At 34.2% G+C, this 24,266-nt stretch overlaps 1 protein-coding gene across 2 annotated transcripts; it reads left to right on the top strand.

Annotated features, from left to right (window-relative positions):
• The first annotated feature begins 624 nt into the window (after window positions 1–624).
• LOC126715859 (phosphatidylserine decarboxylase proenzyme 2-like) lies at window positions 625–23,400 on the top strand. 2 transcript variants are annotated; one of them, XM_050416682.1, is made up of 21 exons: window positions 626–937; window positions 1,042–1,121; window positions 2,386–2,410; window positions 4,270–4,329; window positions 5,660–5,728; window positions 6,414–6,506; window positions 6,589–6,639; window positions 8,031–8,114; window positions 8,530–8,621; window positions 9,295–9,450; window positions 9,666–9,750; window positions 13,590–13,701; window positions 14,785–14,885; window positions 16,120–16,167; window positions 16,322–16,468; window positions 20,144–20,239; window positions 20,344–20,418; window positions 20,522–20,614; window positions 21,082–21,168; window positions 21,297–21,347; window positions 23,048–23,400. In XM_050416682.1, the coding sequence occupies exons 1-21, from the start codon at window positions 746–748 to the stop codon at window positions 23,195–23,197; spliced, it is 1,947 nt and encodes a 648-aa protein (XP_050272639.1). In that variant the 5' UTR covers window positions 626–745; the 3' UTR covers window positions 23,198–23,400. The 2 variants fall into 2 exon arrangements, with proteins under 2 accessions (XP_050272640.1, XP_050272639.1); XM_050416683.1 differs by lacking the exons at window positions 20,344–20,418; window positions 20,522–20,614 and having other exon boundaries at window positions 625–937.
• The last annotated feature ends 866 nt before the right edge of the window (window positions 23,401–24,266 follow it).

The following is a 24,266-nucleotide window of genomic DNA, read 5'->3' on the forward strand; positions in this document are numbered from 1 at the left end:
ACATTTGAAAAAAAAAAGAGTTAACGTGATACACATTAAAAAAAAAAAAGTAGAACTCAAAGAAAGTCAATCATAAACAAAAGAAAAGAAAATAAAGAGGAACTTACAAAAGATAGAACCTGAAAATTTGTTAGAACATCTTACAGTAAATGTCTTTAATCTAAAGAAAAAGAAAGGAGGATGTAGAGCTAAACTAAATGTCTTCAATTTGAAGAAGAATGAGAGATAGAAATTGCAAAATATATGTGAGTTTGTGGGATTTAAAAGTGTAAGAGTTTTAATTTACATATTTATTCCTGCGAGTTGAAAACTTGTAAATGAGTGTGATAAAGGTATTTTAAGCATAAAAAATGAGAAATCTAAATAAAGAAAGTCTTTTAAATAGTAGCATAGATAATAATTTAAAAATGTTATAAAAATGTTGAGAGTTAGTTTCTCCCAGAGAAGATATATATATATATATATATATATATATATAAAAGAATTATGTGGAATTCGGAAGATACCAAAAGAGAAGGCCATAAAAAGTCGCTTTCAACTTTCTCGAGAAAGTCAACTTTATCCACGAGGACAGAAAGGGGATATTCTGAATATTTATGATTACGCAAAAGACCATCCATTCGTTAAAAAAAAGGAAAAAAGAAAGAAAGAAGCCAGCCAACCATAAATTCTGTCTTTCTCTCAGACATTTCAGTTACAGACACAGAAAAACAAACACACAGAGCACTGAAAATTAGATCAGAGAATGGGACATGGAAGCTCGAAAGGCATTTCAGAGCAAGACCTTGCGAAAGAAGAAGAACCATCGCGTCTTTCGCGGCTGAAGAATAAACTTCACCTTCACCGCCATCGTCGTCATGCCGACAATGGCTCCGCTTATAAAGCCCTCATCGATGCCGACGATTTCGCCGGAATTGCAAATCTCACTCTCAAGCGTGTGCGTTGTTGTTGTTATATATGTATTTATTGCGTTGCTGTTTCATTGAAATGTGTGTTTGCTTAATTTGTTTGAACTGTTTTTTTTTTTTGGAATTGGTTTAGGCGGAGATGAAATTCAAGGACAAGTGGATGGCGTGTGTTTCTCTTGGAGAGCAGACCTTTCGTACTGACATTTCTGATCAGTTAAGCTCTGTCAAAACTCTTCTTTTACTGTATTTCCTTTTAATTAGTGGGTCCGTCATGAATGTGAAAGATGAAGTATCTTGTTACCGTATTTGGGAGTACTTAATAATTACTTGATGAGAGTAAAACCCCAACTCACCAATGATTGACATGTCATAGACAGACAGTTCACATGCTCACTCTCTCTCAGACACACATAACAAACATGTCGTAAAAACTGCAAAGAGCTTTATGAATTCCTAACATGAAATTAATTTTGTGTCAATAAGCTCTATCTCAAATGGCATTTCCTCCCTTTGTAAAAGAGTAAGTTGGAAGGTGAGGACATGGATTCAAGACTCGCTGTGTACGTGCGTAACTTACCAACCGAAAAAAGAAAAGAAAAGAAAAGAAAAGCTTTGTGATATCATAATGAGCAAGTAATTATGTTATTAAGATTTAAATGAGTGATTGTAGGAAATTTCTGCAAACTTATTCACTTTTTTTTGGGTTGGTGAAGCTTTGTCTATCATCAAACATTGAGTGGAGAGTAGAGACCCTGTATCTACACTTGGTTTTATTTTTGTTGCTTTCTTTGAGAGAATTTCAGTCAAGTTTTGTAAGTTGACTTCAGATCATGACTAGGCTTAATGGACCAAGATCAACTTGATTTGATGAAATTGGAAGAAACTCTCACTTAGGAATGGTGCTAGCATCATGGTTCATAAAAGCATGCTTTCTAGTCAATTTCTTACATTATAGTCTCTGTTCACTTTTCCGGATCAATGGCTAAATACTTGGAGAAGCTTTAGGGGGGGATATTTATGCTTATGGAGAGGTTTGGAAGGAGTTAGTTACTATATTCTTAGGTGAAAGAAGGTATGGTTACCTCTTTAGTATGGCAGCAAGCCAACAATGCACTGTTGCTATAATACACCTGTTCTAATACTTGGGGTAAGCTAGAGGGAGTAAGTCAAATACTGATGCATCTATTGCAATTCATTTTTGTATTTTTCACCCTATATAATGTAAGATTATTTGTTTTGGTATGTTAAACATTCATCTCCATTGATAATTCTCTTTGCATAGCAATGTAATTAGAGAAAATGGTCACCGGTCGTATATTTTACTTATTAATTGGAAATGTGTTCATTATTTACCATCTTTGTGAACTTGTTAAAAAATAATGTGATGTAAAGTTGTATTATCTTTTTGCAGTTTGAGAAACCTTTTACTTTGTTTTTGACTTTTATGTGTGTTGTTTTTGTTGTATTGGTGTTGCAGAACAGACAGCCCCGTTTGGAACTCAGTGAGTATATACCCTAAACAATTTCTTTTTGTAGCAATTACCCAAGCATCCCACTTCTTGTCCTCTATTTAATCATGCCATTACCTAGCATATTTTAGTGGAAATTTACTCGGTATGTAATCATGTTACCCAAATAATTTTCCAAAGCAATGTAGCATACTTCTTTTGTTGTGGTTGTACTTGATAGCCTTAGATTCTTGTTGCTATATTTTTTCATTTCTTTTTTGATTTTGGAATTGGGCTACTTAAGTAATAAAATTACAAAGGTAAGATTTCCTTATTAGATTTTTTTTTTTTTTTGGATAGGTAAGAAAAATGTATATTCAAAAAACTGCTAGATGCAAATTAGCACCAGCATATCAAAGGTACAAAAAAGATGGAAAAGCAAAAACATAAAAAGGCATTAATTACAAAGAAGAAGAGAGCTAAGGAATGGAGGAAGAGAGTCACTAGATGTGAGTCCCCAAGCCTTAGCCCAATCAAAAAGGGAACTAGAAAAGAGGGCAAGCAGTTGGTCCTCGGATCTATCCAAATCATCAAACGTCCACTGATTGTGTTCCCTCCAAATACACCACATCAAACACAACGGAACTAGGTTCCAAATGTAAGATGAATGCTTCCCCAACCAATTCCACCAACTAAATAGAAAATCTGACACTGTACATGAGGGAACCCATGAAATCCCAAAAATTCTAAAGACAAAGCACCATAGCTAGTAAGTCTTTTCACAATGTAACAACAAATGATCCATTGTCTCACAACAACGACACATAATGCACTAGTCAACGAAGTCAAAGCTCCTAAGCCACAAGTTATCTCTCGTGAGGATCCTATCTCATGTGGCTATCCAAACAAAGAAAGAGACACGCCAGGGTGCCTTAATCTTCAAAATACATTTCCATGGAAAAACAATGGAAGAAGGGCCATGTAACTTATGATAATATGAGCGGATAGTAAAATCCCCCTTTTTTGTCAACTTCCATCTCAAACGATCACCATCAGTCACTGAAGGTAAATTGGATGCCAAGAATTGAAAGAAATCATTCACCACATCTGCCTCCCAATCATTAGGACCCCGAATGAAATAAACATCCCCGAATGCACCTAGTGTGTAATTTTCTCGTAGTCTCTCAAAAAGTTCACTTTTATTTATATATTTTAATATATTTTTTCTTGTCCAATTTTAGTAGATGTAAGCTAGCTTTGAAATGTGTCATGGAAAGTGAGTGTGTGGTTTATGATGATATTGCAGTACTTTTAGAACAATAGTTGTATCAATTCTGGCAACATTTGTATTTAAAATACGTTTAATAAGCTATATTAGTCTTCTGGTATAATTTGCTAGCTGTGGGAGAAAGTAAGCAATGCGAGTTTATATCATTAAAGGCTAGGATTCTAATAGTGATCAGATATGGGTGTGTGTAGAGCCTTGCCTGTGTGCTATGCATAGGTAATTTATGCCTTTTTAAGGATTCATCACAAAATTGGTAATTAGGGAAATGGTTTGCCATTCATGGGTTTATGGGTGATTAGGAATGAATACAAGAGTTTGAAGTGATCACACACTAGAAAGCAGTAGGGAGAATCTTTGATTATTTGTGTCCCTTGCTTAATGCTAACATGTTCTGCTTTTAAGTTTTAAAGGGGTATGGTCTAGCTATAACTAATGCTCTTTGATGATATCATCATTGTGAAAATCTGTTGCAATATTTTGTATGCTCTTCAAAATACTGGAAATTCAATCCATTTTGATTTTTTTTTTTTGGATAAATAATTTCCTTTGTATTTTATTTTTCAATTGTTTCTTAGTATGATCAAACTGCATTGGAACTTACCCTTTTTTAATGACTCTTCTGCAGGAAAAAAAACTTCTTTTGGAGAAAAATGGACCTCATATTGCAAGGATCTCTGTGTTTGAGGTGTGAAATACATTCTTGATCTCACAATTTGCCTTGTTGTTGCAATGTTATGCACCTTGAAGTGGGCGAGTTAGTTGGTCTATGAAGAATTTCTGATTATAAAATTTAGTTCAAAAGAAGAACAGAAATTAATTTATTAATGCAGTTTTTGTAGTAATTACTGTAGGAGGAAGAAGTTTGGTGCCCTGTGAAACAAGAATGGGGACATACTACACTTTTTTATTTTTTCTTGACATGGATGAATGGTGCCTACAGAGTATTCATAAAATTTGGATGCATCGTTGCCTTACACATAAATAGGGTGTTATTGTATGTCATGGGGGAAACTGGGAATGGCATAAACCAAGTAGTTTTGTTGTTACACAGTTTGCTGCAGCTATGGTAAGTGTATGAGCACGTAATATCATCCGAGTTCTCATATTTTTGGGTTGACATGTTCAAATTCATATATGATGAGGTTGGGTAATTTTTTCTTTGATATAAAATTGACTTCCATCTTTATAATTTTGTTTCATTTTCTAGGTCTAGGACAGGGTTAAGCTATTTAAACACTCAGTTTGCTGTCTAAGCGCAATGGGCATTTATAAATAGGAGTTTGTTTTTGAAAAATTACTGCATGTCCCAAAAGCTTAAGTTTGATTGCAAATGATGAATTTAATCAATTTACCATTATTCTAACATTCATCTTGATGCGTGGGCCTAGATTGGCCCTTATAAGTGGGGCCCAACATGTGAGATATATGTTTATAATGAGAAGTAGAATGTAGACAACATTTGAAATTAAGATCACTTGCTTTGATACCGTGATAAATTTCCACTTGTCCTAAAAGTTGAAGCTAATGGTAAAGAAATAAATTTAATTACTTAACTATTATTCTAACATTTTTGTTGGACTTGTGTTGATCTCTTCTTATGCTTACTATGGGCATGTGACACTTTAGGTGTTCCCATAATTTATGAGTATAATTGTTTGCTGCAGATATAGTTGTTTGATTATTACAATCTGACTTAAAGTATTGTTTTCTTTTTCTCTTTATTTTGTATATTTTTGATATGTAGATATAACTAAGGCCCCCGCAAGGGATAAAACTTGTGAATGTACCTCTCTACCTATAGTGGGGTGGGGGGTGGGGAGGAGATGCTATTTGGTCCAAGGACCATTGACCATTTTTTGATAATTAAAGCTTAACTCATAGTTTTTCTTAAGATGCTTAGCTTTCTTCCATCCCCTCCCTCTCCTATATTAAAATATTAAAAAAAGTGATTTAAGTTTTGGTATTATGTTTGTATATTGTGATTCATTTCACTATTTTTTCCCCATATTATGCAGACCAATAGATTGTCCAGCAGCAATATTGTAGGATATCGTGAGATTGATCTCCTTGAATTTGTAACACGGGTGAGTAACCTTCATCATTAAACTAACTTTCATATTTCATTATTTACAATCATTAATTCCATAAAACTTTGAACCTGAAGTGTGCTGCATCAGTGAAACATCATATTTTGTTTTTGGTGAAAAAGGAAATTTAAATGAAATAAAAATTAAGTACTCAAAGTCTAAGGTAACTAACGCCCAATCATTTGTCAAATGCTGGCTTACAACAAAAGGAGGTGGGTATGAGCATTGTTTTAAAAACCAGACCAGACTGGCTGGTTTAACTGGTTGAACTGGGACCGGACACCAATTCGGTCTGGTAAAAAGCTCCAATATTGGCCAAAACCCAGAAACCAGGGCCAAAACCGGTTCTTTGACTGAACTGGTTTTTAAAACCATAGGTATGTGTACATCACAAAAGCTTCCTCACAGATAATTCCTTCTGTTTCCCTTACAGAAAAAAGTGATTTAATTTAAGTGGAGGGATGCAAAAGTAGAGGAGGACTAAAGTTACTATGTAGAGGTTTACAATTGTGTTTTTCTTTTCTACTGCATTCTCCAATATCATTGCTTTTATTTGAATCATTCACGTGTCATTCAAATATGGTCTGGGTACGTTGTGTGCTTGATGCTTTTGTTTCACATTCACATGCTTTGTATCAGAGCTATTGCAGAGAGTTCATCACTAAAATGTGTTGTATTGCAGGATTCAGATTCAGACTTCGAGGTGTTTGACCTGTTAGATCCATCGTCATCTGACATGTCGGTCGGAAGCATTTTTCTTTCATGTTCAGTTGAGGTGTGTAGCATGTAACAATAATTTTAGTGTATTGTAGATTCTTTGATAATGATTTGTGATATTTTTTCGAATAAATTGACAGGATCCAATTGAAACAGAGAAAAGATTTGCAAGACGCATCTTATCTATAGTGGTATGTTCTATATAATATTCTAGTGTCTATTTCATAAGATCTTCATATAAACTCATTTGTGTTTCTGGGTCATTAAAGTTGCCGAGAAGTATCTTTTCATTTGTTTTTGTTTTTGATGCAAAAGTCAAAAGGCCATTGAAAGAGCAAAATTAAGGTGAAGTTCATCTGATGATGCTGTGATCGCAAGAATAGGGAAGCTTGGAAGTGATGTGGAATACTAGTATGTGGTATAAAATGTTCGGGTGTGAAGAATCATCAGATTCATCAAATGAGTAGCCAAATGAGAGAGTTAGCTATAGACTCTTTATTTACCTAGCAAAAAAATAAAATGAAAAGGCGAAATAAGGAAAGATAAGATAAGGGATGAAGTTATCCGTTCAAAGGTATACCAGTATAGGTGGCTTCTATTGAGCCAAAGATGAGGGAGAGTGTAACCTATACCCCAAAGGACTAGTCTAATACAATTGAGGCTCCTTATAGTTGTTTATAAAGCCCTCAAAAAGACTAGTCTAATAACAATTGAGGCTCCATAGTTTTTTATAAAGTCCATATCAACCTAGTATATACTTGATGTGGGATGGATAACACACCCACACAACACACACCTAATTGATATCTTATCAATTTAGGACGTCATGAACTCCTCTACTTAAATCCCTAACGTTCTTGTTAGGGCCATTTTGTGGGGTAGTGTGTTTGAGCCCACATGGGAACTAAGTTGGCTTTGATACCATAACTAATAATGCAAGGAAAAACGCTATTCATATCTGTGCTATACGCCAAAAGGACTAGTCTAGTCACAATCGAGGTTCCTTATAGTTGTTTATAAAGCCCAGATCAACATAGTATATGCCTTATGTGGGCATCCAAAACCCCCCACACAACACACAATCAATATCCAATTGATTTTGGGTATCACAGAGTGTCACTTAAGATGGTTTAGTCATGTGCAATGGAGACCAATTAATGCATTGATGAGAAGAAGTGATTTAATTCAAGTTGTAGGAGTAAAAAGAGATAGAGGGATGTTATTTTATGGTGATAATTCTACTATAAAAAAAAGAGGTAAGATAGACTGTTCTATCAAAAAAAGTATGACATTTACATTTTTATTTGTATATTTATAGAATTCGAGCTTTTCTCTCATTCAATGCTGTTTGATTCTCCGGACAGATTATAGGTACCATCTCAATATCCTAGGTATCAATTCAAAAGTACAGTTAAAATGGTTGATTAACATAAATTTACACCTAGTCCTGAAACTTAGATGTAAAGATTCCAACTTTGCTGAACCACGTAGATATATTTATCAGGCCTGGAAATATAAGGGCAGCTTGCTGCTTTCTCCATTAGTTAACATTGCAAATTCTTATCCCTTGTACTCATTGCAGGACTACAACGAAGATGGGAAGCTTTCATTCTCTGAATTTTCTGAATTAATTAATGCTTTTGGCAATCAACAAGCAGCTACCAAGGTCTGGACATTATTTGTTTTGGAAGCAATTCTTTGCATATGTTTTCCTTATAGTTGTTGTTATAAAGTTTGAGCTTACCATATTTCCCGAGTTTGGATTGGGATTTGGAATCCTGATTTTAAAACAATACATTTGAATGTATGTATCAATATAATACCATGTATTGTTTAATTCCTTTAATTAGGGGTAGAAAATGAGCTATTTGGATTTGTTTTAATCCTAATCCTCATTCTTAAGTGCTTGGTAGATCTTATTGGGAACTCAACTGACCTAGATTGTTGTGTCCTCCAAGTCCTTAAATTCAAATTGCTACCTTATGATATTTGTTTCTTTTTTTTTTGGTTTGTAAATCTTATTTGTCTTAACAATATTTTCTTGCTTACTAACTTACAATTTTTTTTTTCTTACTTACTAGAAAGAGGAGCTCTTTAAAGTGGCTGACAAGAATGGTGATGGTAATGTTAGCATGGATGAGTTGGCTGACCTGCTTGCTATTCAACAAGAAAAGTAATGACTCAATTAGGAGGAATGAGTTTGAATCATGAATTTTAGCTCTTATATTTTTCTGTACTTATAGCTTCCATCCCTGTCTATAAGCTGTTTCTTTTACCTCTTATGTGGGACATGCAAGGTAGATTTCATATTTTTAATAATGTAAGTCATTGATCATGATTTTCTTTATTCAATAATCATCATTTCGTAAGAGATACGATAAGGTGACTATCTTCTCTCTCCCACTCTCTTCAATCTTATATAACACGTGGACCGTTTCCCATCTAAACTATAGGGAGGGCTAGCTTTTCATATCTGTTATTGTTGGTTGTTGACTTGTTGTCACTTGAAGTTCAATTGGTAATCTCTTGTTCCCATAATTATTGTTTTTTTGAGGAATACACATAGTTTTAGAAAAAAGCATTTATTACAACTAATCATTTTGTGTGTTTTTTCAAAATACCCCTTATATTATTGATATTTTTATAATTTTTTCTTGTTGACCCCAATCTCCCCTTTGTCCTCCACAATATTGGATCTTATAAGGTTTTGATACACCCTCCAGCTGCCCATTTTTACCCATTACATATGTATGAAACATGCAGTCTTCATGAACTATGACACTTAATTAGTAGGTAATTGACTACCCTGTAACTTAGTCATAAATTCTAAATTTCTTGCATTGCAGGGAACCACTAATAAGTTGCTGCCCTGTTTGTGGTGAGATCCTGGAAGTTTCTCATAACCTAAACACTATGATTCATTTGACCCTCTGTTTTGATGAGGGAACTGGAAACCAGGTCATGACTGGAGGATTTTTGACTGATAAACAGGCTTCATCTGGGTGAGAACCTTGTTATTTATTCTTCATTGTTGACTCTTCTGTAAAATTTGAGTTTTATTTTCAGAGAGAGACAGAGAGAGCACTCGGGGGGGGGGGGGGGGGTGTCAATGTTGGCCATTTGAATATACAGTAATTATGCTTTATTTCAGTATGATGTTCATTATCATAATCCTGTGGCAAGGTTGAAATTGCAAGACCAAATTATATCTTTGTAGGTGGATGTTTAAACTAAGTGAATGGGCTCATTTTTCGTCATATGACATTGGGTTAAACTCTGGAGCAAGTGCTTCCCATATTGTGGTATGCTTTCTTTCCTGTTTTTTCTTTTTCTTCATACACATTGGGTTGCTCTATTAGAGTGAAGTAATTATAAAAGTGTTGAGAGATGAAACTCTTTGTGGCAACATTGCCTCATTTTTCTGCCTTGTTTGTGAACCCTTTTTGCAACAAGAAAAGATAATCTTAGTGATTAATTTCCTGTCTTTCACATGGTTACTACATATTCTAAAAGTTCACATATACATTGAACTGCAATGGTTTCTTCCTCATCATAATGTGCTTGACTGCTTGGAATATAACTATCTACCTGAAGAGACCAACCTTTGACATGTTAGCTTACATGATTGCTTATGCTTATAGAAGTCACATGTTATACTTGTATCAATGTTGTTACTATTGTTCAAAAATGAAATCTATCAGACAAGGAACCAGAGAAGCATTCAATGGAGAGATATTCGCTCAATGAAGTAGGAAACGGCATTTTGAATTGTGAACAAAGAAAATTTGAAAAACTGCTTACATGTAGCTTTGCAAATAATGAGAACCAAACTACATTGGTGAGAAGCCTCCTGAAAACGTTATGGTGAGAATCTCAACATTCTCCTGGGTGTTTAGGGATATTGCTGGTGATGAGGTGGGAGTTAAATTGTAGTGTAGTCAATGGCTGACACCCTGACTTAAACTTTTTATCTTAGCACAAACGCCAGACATGGTATGGTACTTTATATTTTCCATTTGCAACATTAGGTTTCTTTGGACAAAATGTAAGCATTGTAATCAACAACTTGATTTCTTGTTGACGAAGTGTTAGACTTGAAAATTTGTTCAAGCTAATTTTACCTGGCAGCTTTGCCACTGATGTTGATCAATCTATTTTATAGGCTAAACTCCCCTCCCCCTCAAAATTTTCATCATCTTTCTTGTCCCCTACACTTTCTCTTTAGTTCTTTCTATTTATTTTAATGCTTGAATTGATTGGCAAGCAGTGGGAACAGTAGGAGAAAAAGCCAAAAGTTCTTGAGAAAATTCCTTGTCAGTTGGATGGATGCACATCATGAAACTTAAAATCAGAAATGTGTGGACTCTCAAGCCAGTTATTTTTGCTGCTAGGCTTGGAGAAAGTTTATGAGATGCTTGTTTAAGTTGAAGAAACTATTTGGTGGCAGTTGAAATTTCTATGGCATGATACATCGGTTGCCTGTTATGAGAATATAGGCCTTCTAGGTGCAGCTCACGTCTGAGAGATTATTAGAAATGGAAGGTGGATGTCGCCAAGAACCTTATAGCTCGATTGACACTTGTGTTTTCAATAGAGACGTCTAGGGTTCAAATCCCCCCTACCCAATTATCTATCAAAATATCAAAAAAAGAAATAGAAGGTGGATGTCATATTTGGGGCGTATTGGGTGAAGTTCTCAGCTAAAGGTTTGATGTGTGGCAATCTAGTTTGGAACTTTTAGTGGTCATGGAATAACTGTAGATAGTTTTCTATTGTCCAATTCGATTAATGTATCCCAAGTTATGCTCACTCCTCTCCTTTGGGTCAGGAATTTCTGAGAGCATTCTGTCTAGTGCTTTATATACTGGGTGTAGGAATTTTAATGGATGGTGATTAAGCAGAATGCTATGGGTCATATGGTATGAATTGCTGAAAGTAGATTGAATGTTAAATATTTTAAGAGGGGTCAGTAAGGTATGTGCCCTTAAAAGCTCTATATTTGCCACTGCTGTGTATTAGAAGTCGCTAGTGTTTTTTTGTAAATATTATTTTCACTTTCTTTTATTTAATTTATTAATGCCTAAGCAAATAGTTATAGGTAAAATGGAAAAGATGAGAATGAGATTCTGTGATGAGATGCAAGAGGAAGATGGCACTGGATTTATGAGTGTATGGAGTCCTGGTGATCACATTGTACATTTACTTTGGTGTGGCTTTAAGAAATCTTGCAGCTGAGAAAATAAAGAATTGGTGATCAAATTAATCAGTAGCTCTTCTAGTTTTGTGATCAGCTGTAGATCAAGGGTTTTGAAGGAATATTTGGAAAGGTAAAAGATGGAGTTGATTGAGGATTTGGGGGTTAGGAAGTGGAATTTGTTGGGGATGTTGGCCTTTGTTGTGAAGGATGGTGATGGCCTTTTATCTCACAATGAGATTGCTAAATTTCTTCTACATGAGGTGGTCTTTTTTTTCTCCAAATTAAATTACTTATTAGAAAAAAAATTTCTAGATGGGAACTTCTTAAATTTGGTTCAGAAGAGATTTTGCATGTAAAAAGAGATAGTTGGAAGCATAAATTGAGGGCTATATGGCTCAAGTGGTGGCACAGTTGTTGAAAGATCTTCATGTAACAGAGGTCCAGGATGGGAATGCTGGCAAGTTGGTGTGGCTCCCTTCACCAATCAAAGGTTTCCAAATGAAGAGTTATTATCATGTTCTGAGGGTAGACAGGCAGATTTCCCATGGAAGGGTATTTGGAAAGTCCGTGCTCTCTGAGGGTGGCGATCTTTTCCTGGTGTGTGGCTCTGGGAAGGGTTTTGACAATTAATAACAAAAGGAAGCAGGGTATTATTATTATGAAGTGGCGCTTCATGTGCAAAAGTCATGGGGAGGATGTAAATCATTTAAAATTTACATTGTTTTGTGGCTTGGGAGATGTGGTCTATGATATTTAGGTTTTTTGGTGTTTCTTGGGTAATGCTCGGGTCAATTTGAGATTTAATGGGAGAAGAGGCAAGGGGTGTGGCAGTTAGTCCCATTATTTGTCATGTGGTATTTTAAGTTTATGGAGAGAGCGTAATGCTTGGTGCTTTGAGGGCCACAAATTAAGTGAGGTGAAGTTGAAATATCTACCGCTGAAGACTTTATTTGATTGGACTTTGCAGTCCATAGCTTTTTTAGTCATGGGTTTCTTGGATTTCATAGACTCCTTGAGTTCTAATTAGTTTTGTAGATTTTTTTTACTTCTTGCTTTTATTCTCTTGTAGTGTTGTACTCTCATTATGCTTCTCGAGTTCTTGGGTAGAACCTTTTTTTTTTTTATTTTTAATAAACTTATAAAAATAGTTTCCTTTTCTAGCTTTTCATCTTTGTAGTCATGGTTCTATTCTTCAGTTATAGTTGTCATCCTTTTGTGTTGTATGATTAATCAGTTTCCTTTGTGTGTCTATGCTTTATCCAAAAATAAAAAATAAAATCTTTTGTGTGTTTATGTGTGTTTAAACTTCAAACATTTAACCTGTATGTGGCAACAATATTACAGTGACGCTTAATCGATCGCATCAATACAAATTAGCAATATATGTCTTGCACTACACTTACATTGTCATGTTTATCAGTTTGTCTTCTGAAAAATGAAGTTTTAGTTACTGATTGTTATTGAAATTTAATTTAAAATCATCCATCTTTAAAAATACCATACAAATAATCCATCAATCCTAAATAGAAAAAATGATAAGAAACACAAATAGAAGTGTCCAAATTAACGAAGCTGACCTTGGTCTTACCTGCAGAGTAATGCAAGTTCCACAAGGTTATTGACAATATTGCTAATATAATCATATGATAGAAAAAAAATATTAATATTGGATTTTAAATTCCATAAAAGAGATCTCAGCTTCTGTAGATGAGTAAAACTCTGATCACTACAAAACAATGTTAGAAAGAAAGTCTGGATCAATTACTATTTCAAAATAGTGTAGAATACCCGAACATATCATCTCCTCATCAATTTAAAAAAAAAAAAAATACTCATTTATCCTTGAGGGGATTTTACAGGAACATGGTTTGCCCCCCAAATAATCAAACCCTTCTTTATTATTCTCATTTACTTTATCTATCAGTTAATGGTGTATTGCTTTAGGTATTTGATCGGAGGACAAAGAGGCTTGTGGAAGAATTAATTAATGGAAAGATTGTCTTGTCAATGAGAGCTATCTATCAGTCAAAATTTGGGCTGGGCCTAATGGACACAGGTATTGTGTGAAAGCTGGAAATGTCAATTCTAAAAACAAGTTTTAGTCTTGCAGAATAAGTACATTGTCTGAACTGCTCTCTCAGGAATTCGATGAATCCTTATCTGGATGGTTAGGGACCCATGTTTATAATTCTGTTAGTTTGCCCAATAAATTCTATGAAATAACTATTGATAGTCTTCCACTTAAGTACTTAACTGAACTCTACTAAGCCTTAGTACTGACTAATTGGGGGTGATAGTCTACTATGTCTTCCAAATTTTCAGTCCAAGCACTACCTTGATGTCTTAATTTTGTATTGATTGCTCTCTGATGCAGTTGTTGATCTTTAATTTCACAAAACCCATGACTTTGGGCTTTTCTAATCCAGTCCTTTTGCTACCTTTAATTTCTCAAAATATATTCTCATTGCCCCCCACTCTCCCAAATCCCAATCATTTATCTACTATTTCCATTAGTTTCCCTGTTAAAGGCTATTCTAAGTGCCTATACAAATTTTATTCTCTTGGACTAATTTCTTTACCCACACTTATCCATCAAAGTCTAGGAATTTTATCCCATTTCTCACTAAACCCTGGCGTCAATGTAGTGCATCACTTACAGAAAATGCCCTGGCTAACCTTTACCCATTTTTCACTCCATTAGGGGCTAGATGTTGCTAGTATGGGTTGCCCGATGTGTATTTGTATGGATCCATTCATATGAAGTGACTAAATTTGCAGCCCTTCTTTGTTTGGGATTGGGAGATAGCCTATGAGCAAAAAATACGACACTAAGCACTGACATAGGTGAAGTTATTTCCCTAAGAATATGACAAAAATTCTTGTGAATGCTTTTTGATGCATATACTCAAGAGCAACTATAGAAAACTGCAGTATTTTCTTAATCATTGTCTGCAGGGCTTGTATTTTATGCTTGATTGAATTGATCTTGGAGAAAAAAAAAACTAGTTGAGCATTTGTTTATTAGCCTAATGTTATTTCTGGGTTTTACATTTTTTTTATATTTTTTTTTATAACTTTTTCATTTTTTCTAGTGTGATCTGCTGCATGTAAATTATGTTGCTGCACCATTTGGTCACAGGGGCAAAGGAGCTCTTACAGAGCATCTCCGAAAAGCAGGGGAGGCGAATGAGTTCAACTGAATCTACTAAAGATATACCAAAGTTTGTTGAATCTTTTAAGGCATGTAGCATTTATTACTCAATGATTTTTTTAATGATTCTTTGTTCCATATTTGACTTTCTTAAAGTACTTTTAGATTGTGATAATTTGGTTTTGACTGAAATGAATTTTAAAGATGATGTAGCTATGCATTTTCAATCACAAATAAGGATCTATTAGGTGAGGCTGCTCTAAGGGTGCTTAAGATTTTAATAATCACAAATTACTTCTATGCTGTTTGGTAACCTAGGGGTGCTTCCACTCTTTGTGGATTTTATAAAGCAGCTTGAGCTTTTTAGGCTGCTCTTAAGAGACAGTCCAAGAGTTGCTTTTCCAAGCAGCAGCTTTTAGAAAGCTGAAGCCATCCCTAACTGGCCCTAAATTAACAAAAAATGCATCAATTTACACCCTAGGGACAACATATGCCAAAACCTTTCTTCTGCAGTAATATTCCAAATATATTCTATAAAAAGATAGTATTATTACATTTGAGGTGTGTTCTCTGCTTGTATATGATGTACCCGATTTGAAATTTTAATTTGATTTGTATCTCTATATGTGGGGAGGATTCGAGAAGTACAGTTGTCCAAATCAATGCAAGCACTCTGTTGAAGTATTTCTGGCATTGGAAATTATGTCTTTTTGTCTTGTGCAATTCTGAGTTTTCCTCATACATTTGTGTGTGTAGGTGTTATGCTCTAGCTAGATTTGATTACGCATGTCAGTTTGGGTCCATCCCTATTCCCTTGTGTTACTAGATTCAAGACCAATTTTAATTATTATACTCTTGGTGATATCAGATGTACACATAGTTAAGTCAGTATTCCCAAAGACCATTGATTCTTTCCTGAGTAATATCCTAATATGTAACTTCTGAAGATAATATTAATCCCGTTTCTTTTCATGTCTTATTGGATTATACTAACATGTTATAGGTGATGGAAGATTTATAATTTCTTTCATTCAGCCAAAAAAATAAAAGGAATATATCATTTCTTCATCTATTCATGGTTTCTTTGCATCAAAAAAAGAAATATCAGGTTGTGGATGGAATGCAATAGATTGTTTATCATGTGGGTCCTTAAACATATTTTAGCTATCTCCTTATATCGATATTAAAATTATTGTTCTTGACTCCTTTGTATTGTAATGTCTAAAATTTTGAATGAATTAGTGTGCACTTTTCATATGCTGAGATCACATGCATTGAGCTACACCCTCTTATAAATGATATGCTTTAACTATTGTGTTGTAGGATCAAATCAATTTGGCAGAAGTCAAATACCCTCTGGAACATTTCAAGGTAGGTCAGAACTTTTATAACAAACTGAATTTCGTTATATTGTTGCATGCAAATAAGGCTTCTGCTTGTTTCTTGTAATATCTTCACCTTATTTGCACACTTGGATTTTGTTCTGATCTCTCAGTTACATAAGCTTTTGAAACTTTGCATGCAGACTTTCAATGAGTTTTTCATAAGAGAGTTGAAGCCTGGTGCAAGGCCAATTGCCTGTATGGAACGTGATGATATTGCTGTATGTGCAGCTGATAGCCGTTTAATGGCATTTAAATCTGCTGATGATAGTCTAAGATTTTGGATTAAGGTACTTCCTGCACTTTCTATTGGAATTTTTCCCATGAAAATTTCCAAAGATCATTTAGTGCTTCTTGTTCTCACATTTAGTAACAGATATTTCAGTTTAAATTTGAAGGTTGACGATTTGGAATATTGACACACAAAAACTGGTTTAATTAAGTCTACAAGTTAATCAACCGAACTCGCAATGTAGATTATACATTACAATGATGCCAATCTAGCTTGAACCTTCATGACTAAATCTCACATATGATAGATGACAAGTGCTGGTGCTTGCACTATGTATAAGAGTGAAACTTTTCTGTTTCAGCTCTAAAGTCGAGGGTGGAGGAGGGGAGGAGAGGACGTTTGGTACCATGTACCACCTACTTCTTATTGTCCACATGAACTAGATTGACCTGATCACTTAATACAAGTAATGTTAGCAGCTTACTTAAAAAAAAAAGAAAAGAAAAAGTAACGTTAGCAGAAGAATTATGCTGACTTTATGATGAGAGCATCCCGCCTCTTGTAACTGCAATGAATTCTGTCTTCAGCAGATTATTTACTAGGAAAATTACATGATTCCCCTTGTAAGTTTGGGGTTAATTTTAAATTAAACCCTAGATTTTAAATAGTTTCAATTGAAACCTGAATTTTTTAAATTGTTTCAATTCACCCCTTCAAAGAGTAACTATAAATTATGACTAACGAAAAATTGACTAAGCATCTAAAACTTATTTGCGCACTAAAATACCCATCACATGTACACCATGTGGTATTTTGGTGATAAAAAACTTACAAAATGATCACTCTTCATTGAATTCTATTTATTTGTTATAAAGCTTTTAAAGTAATTTTAAGAGTTATTTGGTACCAAAATATGATGCGATTCACATGAAGTATTTGGTGTCTAGATTGGTTTTAACTACAATTTATGTCAATTTCTGTTCTTCTACGCCATTGGGATTGCTTGGGTTCAGTCAACGCTATGATGGAATCTTGAAGTGGGATGAAAAGGCGTTGTAGGTATGGAACTGTATGGGGGTAGGGCCAGCCTGTATATGGTGCTTTTGGAGAGAAAGAAATCAGCGGACATTTAAGGGGAAGGAGCTGCGTATACTGAATCTCAAGTTTCTTTTCTTGAAAACTCTCTTCAAATGGGCGACGCTCTCTTTTACTCTCTCAACCTTTTCTCTGAGGGAGTTTTTAGACTCAGCTAATCCTATAGCTTGCCTTTCTTTCTTTTGTTTCTTTCTGTTTTCTACATCTCTGTATACTTCATGTATACACTTTTTTTTTGGGTAGGTAATCAAAGATTTATTTCATAAAAAGGACATCATGTTCACGATGGTGAACACTCAGAACTTAAAATGAATACAAGTACCTTAGGAAGAGATACAAATAGAAATAAGAAATTCAGAAATGGAAATACATTGTGTAAAACCCCAAATTTTACCCCACTGAATTAAGGTCCCAACTAGTATAGGTTTCAAAAGATCTATTTATTTCGCTCCCGCCAAATTAACCACATCAAACAAGTTGGAACCGTATTCCAAATATTAGAGGAATGTGTGCCCGGCCAATTCCACCAGCCAAAAAGAAGGGAGGCTACTGTCTTCGGCATCACCCACTAGATTCCAAATATAAAAAAAACTTCACTCCATAAGTCGTACGATCATCGTCATCACACCAGCACATGCAAACACCAATTAACTAGTGGTAAACGCCTAAGAACCAGATTATCAATGGTAAGAATACTACCCCTAGCTGTTGTTCATAAAAAGAAACACACCCTTTTAGGTACTTTTGTACTCCAAATGCACTTTTAGGGAAAAGGGATAGAAGAAGAGCCATCCGGATCAGCTAGCAAGTTATAGTAAGAGCGAACATCAAAGACACCAGAATGATTCAACTTCCAAGTCAACGTATCATCTCCTTCACCCCTTGGCATATTAGAATAAAGATGCTTAAGCAGAGAACATGCTCTCTCTACCTCCCTTTCATGAAAAGCTGGTCGGAATTGTAAATTCCAGCTTCTATTACCCCCTTCTAAAGTAGAAACAACCAAATTAGAAATCCAAGCTTCTTTGGAAACAGCACAAGCAAACAGATTTGGATAGAGATCCTTTAGAGGGATAGGCCCACTCCAAGGCTCATACCAAAAACGAATACGATGGCCTTCCCCCATAGCATACTCCACCTATCTAAAGAAACTCTCGGCTCCTGCTCTAATATTCTTCCATAGTCCACAGCCATGGGTCCCTCAAACATCCCTAGTACACCAAACCCCACTACCCACTCCATATTTGGTTACTATAACCTGACGCCATAACCTGTGAACTTCTTTCCCAATGTGCCATAACCATTTACCAAGCAAGGCTTGATTAAACAAACCCACCCTCCTTATCCCCAAACCACCTTCCTGTATCGGTAAACAAACCTTCTCCCATGTGACTAAAGAATATTTAAAGACCTCATTAGAAGTCCCCTAAAGGAAATTCCTTTGTATCTTCTCCAATTCGGCTGGTACAGCTTGAGGAATAGTGAACAGAGATAAAAAATAAGTAGGAAGGCTTGAAAGAGTACTCTTTAACAAAGTAAGTCTGCCACCCTTAGAGTATAATTACTTTATATATATACTTATAGGTTGGGCTCAACTCTCAAGTTACTCTTGGTGTAAATTTTAACAATGTTACACCTTAATTTTTTTTTATTGGATGTGTCTTTTGATAAATTCACAGTTAGATTATATTTTCTCCTTATAACCTTTCCACACTTGTAAAATTTCAAGATAATAAAAAATCAATAACTCTCATCTATAAAGTGTTTAAATCTTAAGGGTTTTTTATTATTTTATTTTTCTAATTATAAAATTTTAGATACATAGTTTATTGATTGAATAGTAAATAACATATGATTAACAAAAGTTGATGTGTGTTAAAAATAATGATGACATATAATCCAACAGTAGGGATTTTGAAATATTAATGCAATTAAAAGTTATTGAGTGGTGTAACATTCATAAAGATTTACTCTAGGTGTAACTTGATCCAGTTAATGCGTGTGTGTATATATACATATATAGTGATAGTAGCCTAAAGCACACTAGTCTAAGTACAGGTTGAAGACAAGCTTTGCTTTCCCTAATACCCTTTAGGGGTTTCAAACTACCAATAATTGTTATAAGAGCTCTTATTTTCTTCCATGGATCAACCCTTTTCTAAATAAGTTTGTGGGAGTCAACTGACTGTCTGATACCATACTACATACATTTCACCCTTTAACAGGGCCACAGTAAGGGGGGAAAAAGATGAATATTATAAACGAAAGGCAAAATTACATTGTTGGTTTCTAAAGTTTATGCATTGAGCAATTTTAGTCCCTTATGTTTTGAATGAGTGCTTTATTCCCTTAAGTTTAAAAAATGAGCTATTGGTCTCTCCGTCTAGTTCCGTTAACTTTCTTGAGTATGTGGCTAACGGAGTGATGAGGTGGAAATTTTTTAATGACGTGGTAGCTGACATTATATTCAAAAAATTATACAGTGGCCAACCTACTTGTGATATAAATCACCTAGAAACTGGGATGTTATGTTCTTTAAAATTGCAATATTGAAGTCCTTATTCTTAATACATTTTCATTTTAAATTCATGTGTTGGACAATATTGTTCACCCCAGGATTATCATTGGTTACTTATAGGGTCGAAAGTTTTCAATTCAAGGCCTGCTGGGGCAAGATGTAAGTTCCGGTGCTTTTATTGATGGACCATTGGTGATATTTCGTTTGGCACCACAGGTATTTTTCAAACTCTTGCCTTAATACATTGTACCATGGATGTTTTAAAACTTAATTTAGTCTAATTTCAAGTTTCAAACTTCCTCACCTATCAATTGTTTCAGGATTATCATCGTTTTCATTTTCCAGTTTCTGGAACCATTGAGCAGTTCGTAAATATACCTGGATGCTTATATACAGTATGCTGACAAATCTATCTTATAAATCCTTGTTTGAATTGCCATTTGTTTCTTGTTTGTCTTCAGATTTTCTTACCTGTTTCCCCCCCCCCCCCCCCTTTAGGTCAATCCCATTGCTGTCAATAGCAAGTACTGTAATGTCTTCACTGAGAATAAGCGAGTTGTATCAATTATTTCGACTGCAGATTTTGGAAAGGTTTGTCAGTGTAATCATTTGTCTTATTCAATTTGTCTCTTGATACATGATGATAAAACTAAGTGATTCTTCAGATGTCAGTTCTGGTAATGTTCTACGCAATTCAAGTTATTTTGATATATGTATTATTGCATGAAATATTAAATCATCAAGCATCATCTTCTTCATTGTTTGGCACTAGACAATCATGGTGCTTATGTTTTCTCTCTTTGGAGTAATGTTGGTGATGCCTAATACTGTGGTTGTTCTATTGACTTGCACAAAAGACTTTTGTTATATCTTTGTTTGATTTCTGTGATCTCTTAAATTTTAGAAGTTAGGTTTTTAGTTTACTTTGCATTTCTCGTGTACATCCCATGTACATGAGTTTTGCCCTTTCTTGTGCTTTTTATAGGATAGGACCAACACTTTATCATTCGTGAATCATGGAGGACTAGATGAGAACTTTTGAATAAAATTTTAAACAGGTGGCTTTTGTTGCAATTGGAGCAACTATGGTTGGCAGCATCAGCTTTTCAAAGGAAAAGGGTGATCATGTCAGGAAGGGAGATGAGGTTTTTGATTCATAAATTGATGCCTTTTATCTATTTATTTTATTATTATTTTTATTATCATTTTTATTTTTAATGTTGAAGTATGTATTCTTTGCTTCTGATTGGCATTTCGTTCCTCTAATGTGCAGTTTGGATATTTCTCATTTGGTGGAAGCACAGTTATTTGTGCTTTTGAGAAGGTATTAATTGATTGGATTTTAATATATTACCTCTAAATGTTCTAATTCATTTAATGTTATATTTTTAAAAAGATCAACATTTGGTTTTCTAAGGCATCTGGCATATTTAGCTAACGCAATTCATTTTTTCATTGTTAGAACCATGCTCGTTCTCTAGTCTTACTCTTTGTTTTAAATTTTTATTTAATACACAAATGGGGCAAGAAAATTCTTGCTGAAGCACATGTTCATTTACATAAATAAACTTGAAATGAGTATTTTCCTTAATTTTCAACTCTTGGAAAATGCAGAATTCTTGCATATGTGGACTGATTTTGCTAGTTTATAGACTGATGTTTATTTTCCATTTTATTTGCACATTTGGTAAATATTTTCTTCAAAGTTATTAATGAATTTGCTACAAAGGCCTAGATGGCTTAGTTCTGGGAACATAATTAGGTTGTGTTTGGCATTGGCTTAAAAAGCCAATTTTTTTACTATTTAGCTTATTTTTTTATTATTCAGCTTATTTTTGCTATTATTTATGGGTCTTACTATACTATTTCAGTTATCTTGAAAAGTTTTCAGTTTTAGCTAATAAGATGAAACTGAAATGTTTTTGTTGAAAATACTGTAAATAAAGCTAAAAAGCAGCTGAAATAGTATAGTGGGACCCATGAATAGTACCAAAAATAAGTTGAATAGTAGCAAAAATAAGCTGTGGTGCAACTTTTAGATAGTAATATTTTCCTTGCATTTATATTTAGTTTAGAGAGTTATTGATATGCCACGCATTTTGTATGTATAACATTTGCATGTCACTTGTCTAACGTTAGAAATTACTTTTGTAATTAATTTATTTTACTTACCCTCATTTTTTTTTGGGTGATTTGCTTGATGCATCAGTTTGGAATAATTGACAAAGTACTAGATGTCACTATGTCAAGTATAGATCTAAAATGAGAATTAGAATCCTTGTCTACCTGTTAGGACAAGGTTGATTTAAATATGGTAGAATATTTTTGGAAACTTTTATCCTTTTCATATCTAATTTCCTAATTTAATTAGGTGTCTATAAATTATAGGGAAAAATACACAAAACCCCTTTTCTCTAAAACATGGAACCCCTTTGAGTTTTTTTTTTTTTTTTTTTTTTTTTTTTTGAGGTTTTGAGTGTATTAGTGTAATACTTAACACTGTGTAACAAAATTTCCCTGGGGTTTTTGATTGTAACATAGGAAAACCTCTATTATTTGAACTTTGAAGTAAATCCATTTCATGGTTAAGATTAAATTCTACAACTCTAAAGCTGTACAAACTCTGTACTCTTACAAATTTAGAAAATAAAATCTTAAACACAGTATTTAAAGAGCAAAATTTTGGCCAACGGGGGCTTGGCTCAGTTGGGTATGGTTCGTTCGCTCTGCCTAACATACTCAGGTTTGATTCTTGCGACCAGCAGGAGTCTGTTGGTGGGCATCACATCCCTAAGCTTGTGTGCTTTGCCCGGGGGTTTAATATAACCATAAACACCCCCATTTTTTTGTCTCAAAAAAAAAAAAAGGCAAAATTTTGTGCTATTTGCTCATAAAACTAAACTGCATATGTAGAATTTTTGCTCTTATGAAAGCTATTTCTACGAATGATCAAATTTGGTGGTGCTATATATAATATCAGTAACTTTTGTAAGTATGTAGCTTAATCTCTGGATTTTTATGCAGGGTGCGATTGAGATAGACGAGGACCTTCTATCAAATAGCGCCAGATCACTCGAGACATTGGTTTATGTTGGAATGACGTTGGGTGTCTCCACAAAGAAACCATCAGGAAATGGGCTGCCGAATTTGGGAAGTTGTAATTTAGGTGATTGAGACATTATTCTTTGGGATACCAAAGAGAGGTCGTTTCATTTAAATTTTTTTTTTTTTTTTTGAAGTGCATGTAAATTATATTAAGCGGATAGTTCTTGTATATTATATGACTCAAATCAAAGCCATATATTATATAAGTATTTCATGTATATTGTTTGCACTAATTTGTGTGAATTCTAATATAAATAAACTGTTTTACGTTATCTTATCTGTACTTAGCGTAGGCTCTTTACTAATTATTTAGGCAAAATTATTTTGTTGATCTCTAAAGTTTACCTACTAAGCGCTTTTGTTCCCTAAAGTTTGAAATGAACACTATTGGTTCCTTGAATTTAAAAAATAAGCTTTATTGGCCCTCATTTAACTTCTGTTAGTTTTCTTACTTATGTGTCTAACAGAACAATGACATGACATTAGAAATTACACATAAGCGAACTCAACTTTTAAAACTCCAACTCAACAAATCTACCAATATTACAACTTTTACTCCTCCCCTTCATTACCCCTTCCTAGTTCCAATACACCTTCTACCCTTTTACGAAACACTCAGCCATAAGTGTGAAGTGTAATGTCAGGTCAATGATTACCTTCTTCTACTCCCTCCTCCTTAATCACTTAGGGGAAAAAAAAAAACCGTCTAGATTATAATATATGACTACTGAGGGGGAAAAAAATTCCCAAATTAAAATACATGATTAGATTAACTGGGCTCATTGGTCTTTCTCTTATCATAAATGTTGACCAGTGAGAAATGAAAAAATAGGTGCATTTAATTTAATTTTTTTTTTTTTTGAGAAGAACATAGGTGCATTATGTATGTTGTAAAATAATTGACTTGGAGCACAAACCGGCTCTAATTTTGTAGTTTTTTGTAACCCACCGCCTGTGGTGGAAAGTTTGTTAGCTTTTGATAATGCTAACTTGTTTTGTAATAGACTTGGTTCTTAGTTAATATTATATCTTGGTTTACCGAAAAAAAAAAAAATTGACTTAAATTACTAATATTGATTGTGAAAATATTTTGGGCTTAAAAAGGTTCTCCAAACAAATAATAGGAACTAGCCTCTGA

This window comes from Quercus robur, chromosome 2, assembly GCF_932294415.1.
Source record: "Quercus robur chromosome 2, dhQueRobu3.1, whole genome shotgun sequence".
In the NCBI taxonomy this organism is placed as follows: Eukaryota; Viridiplantae; Streptophyta; class Magnoliopsida; order Fagales; family Fagaceae; genus Quercus; species Quercus robur.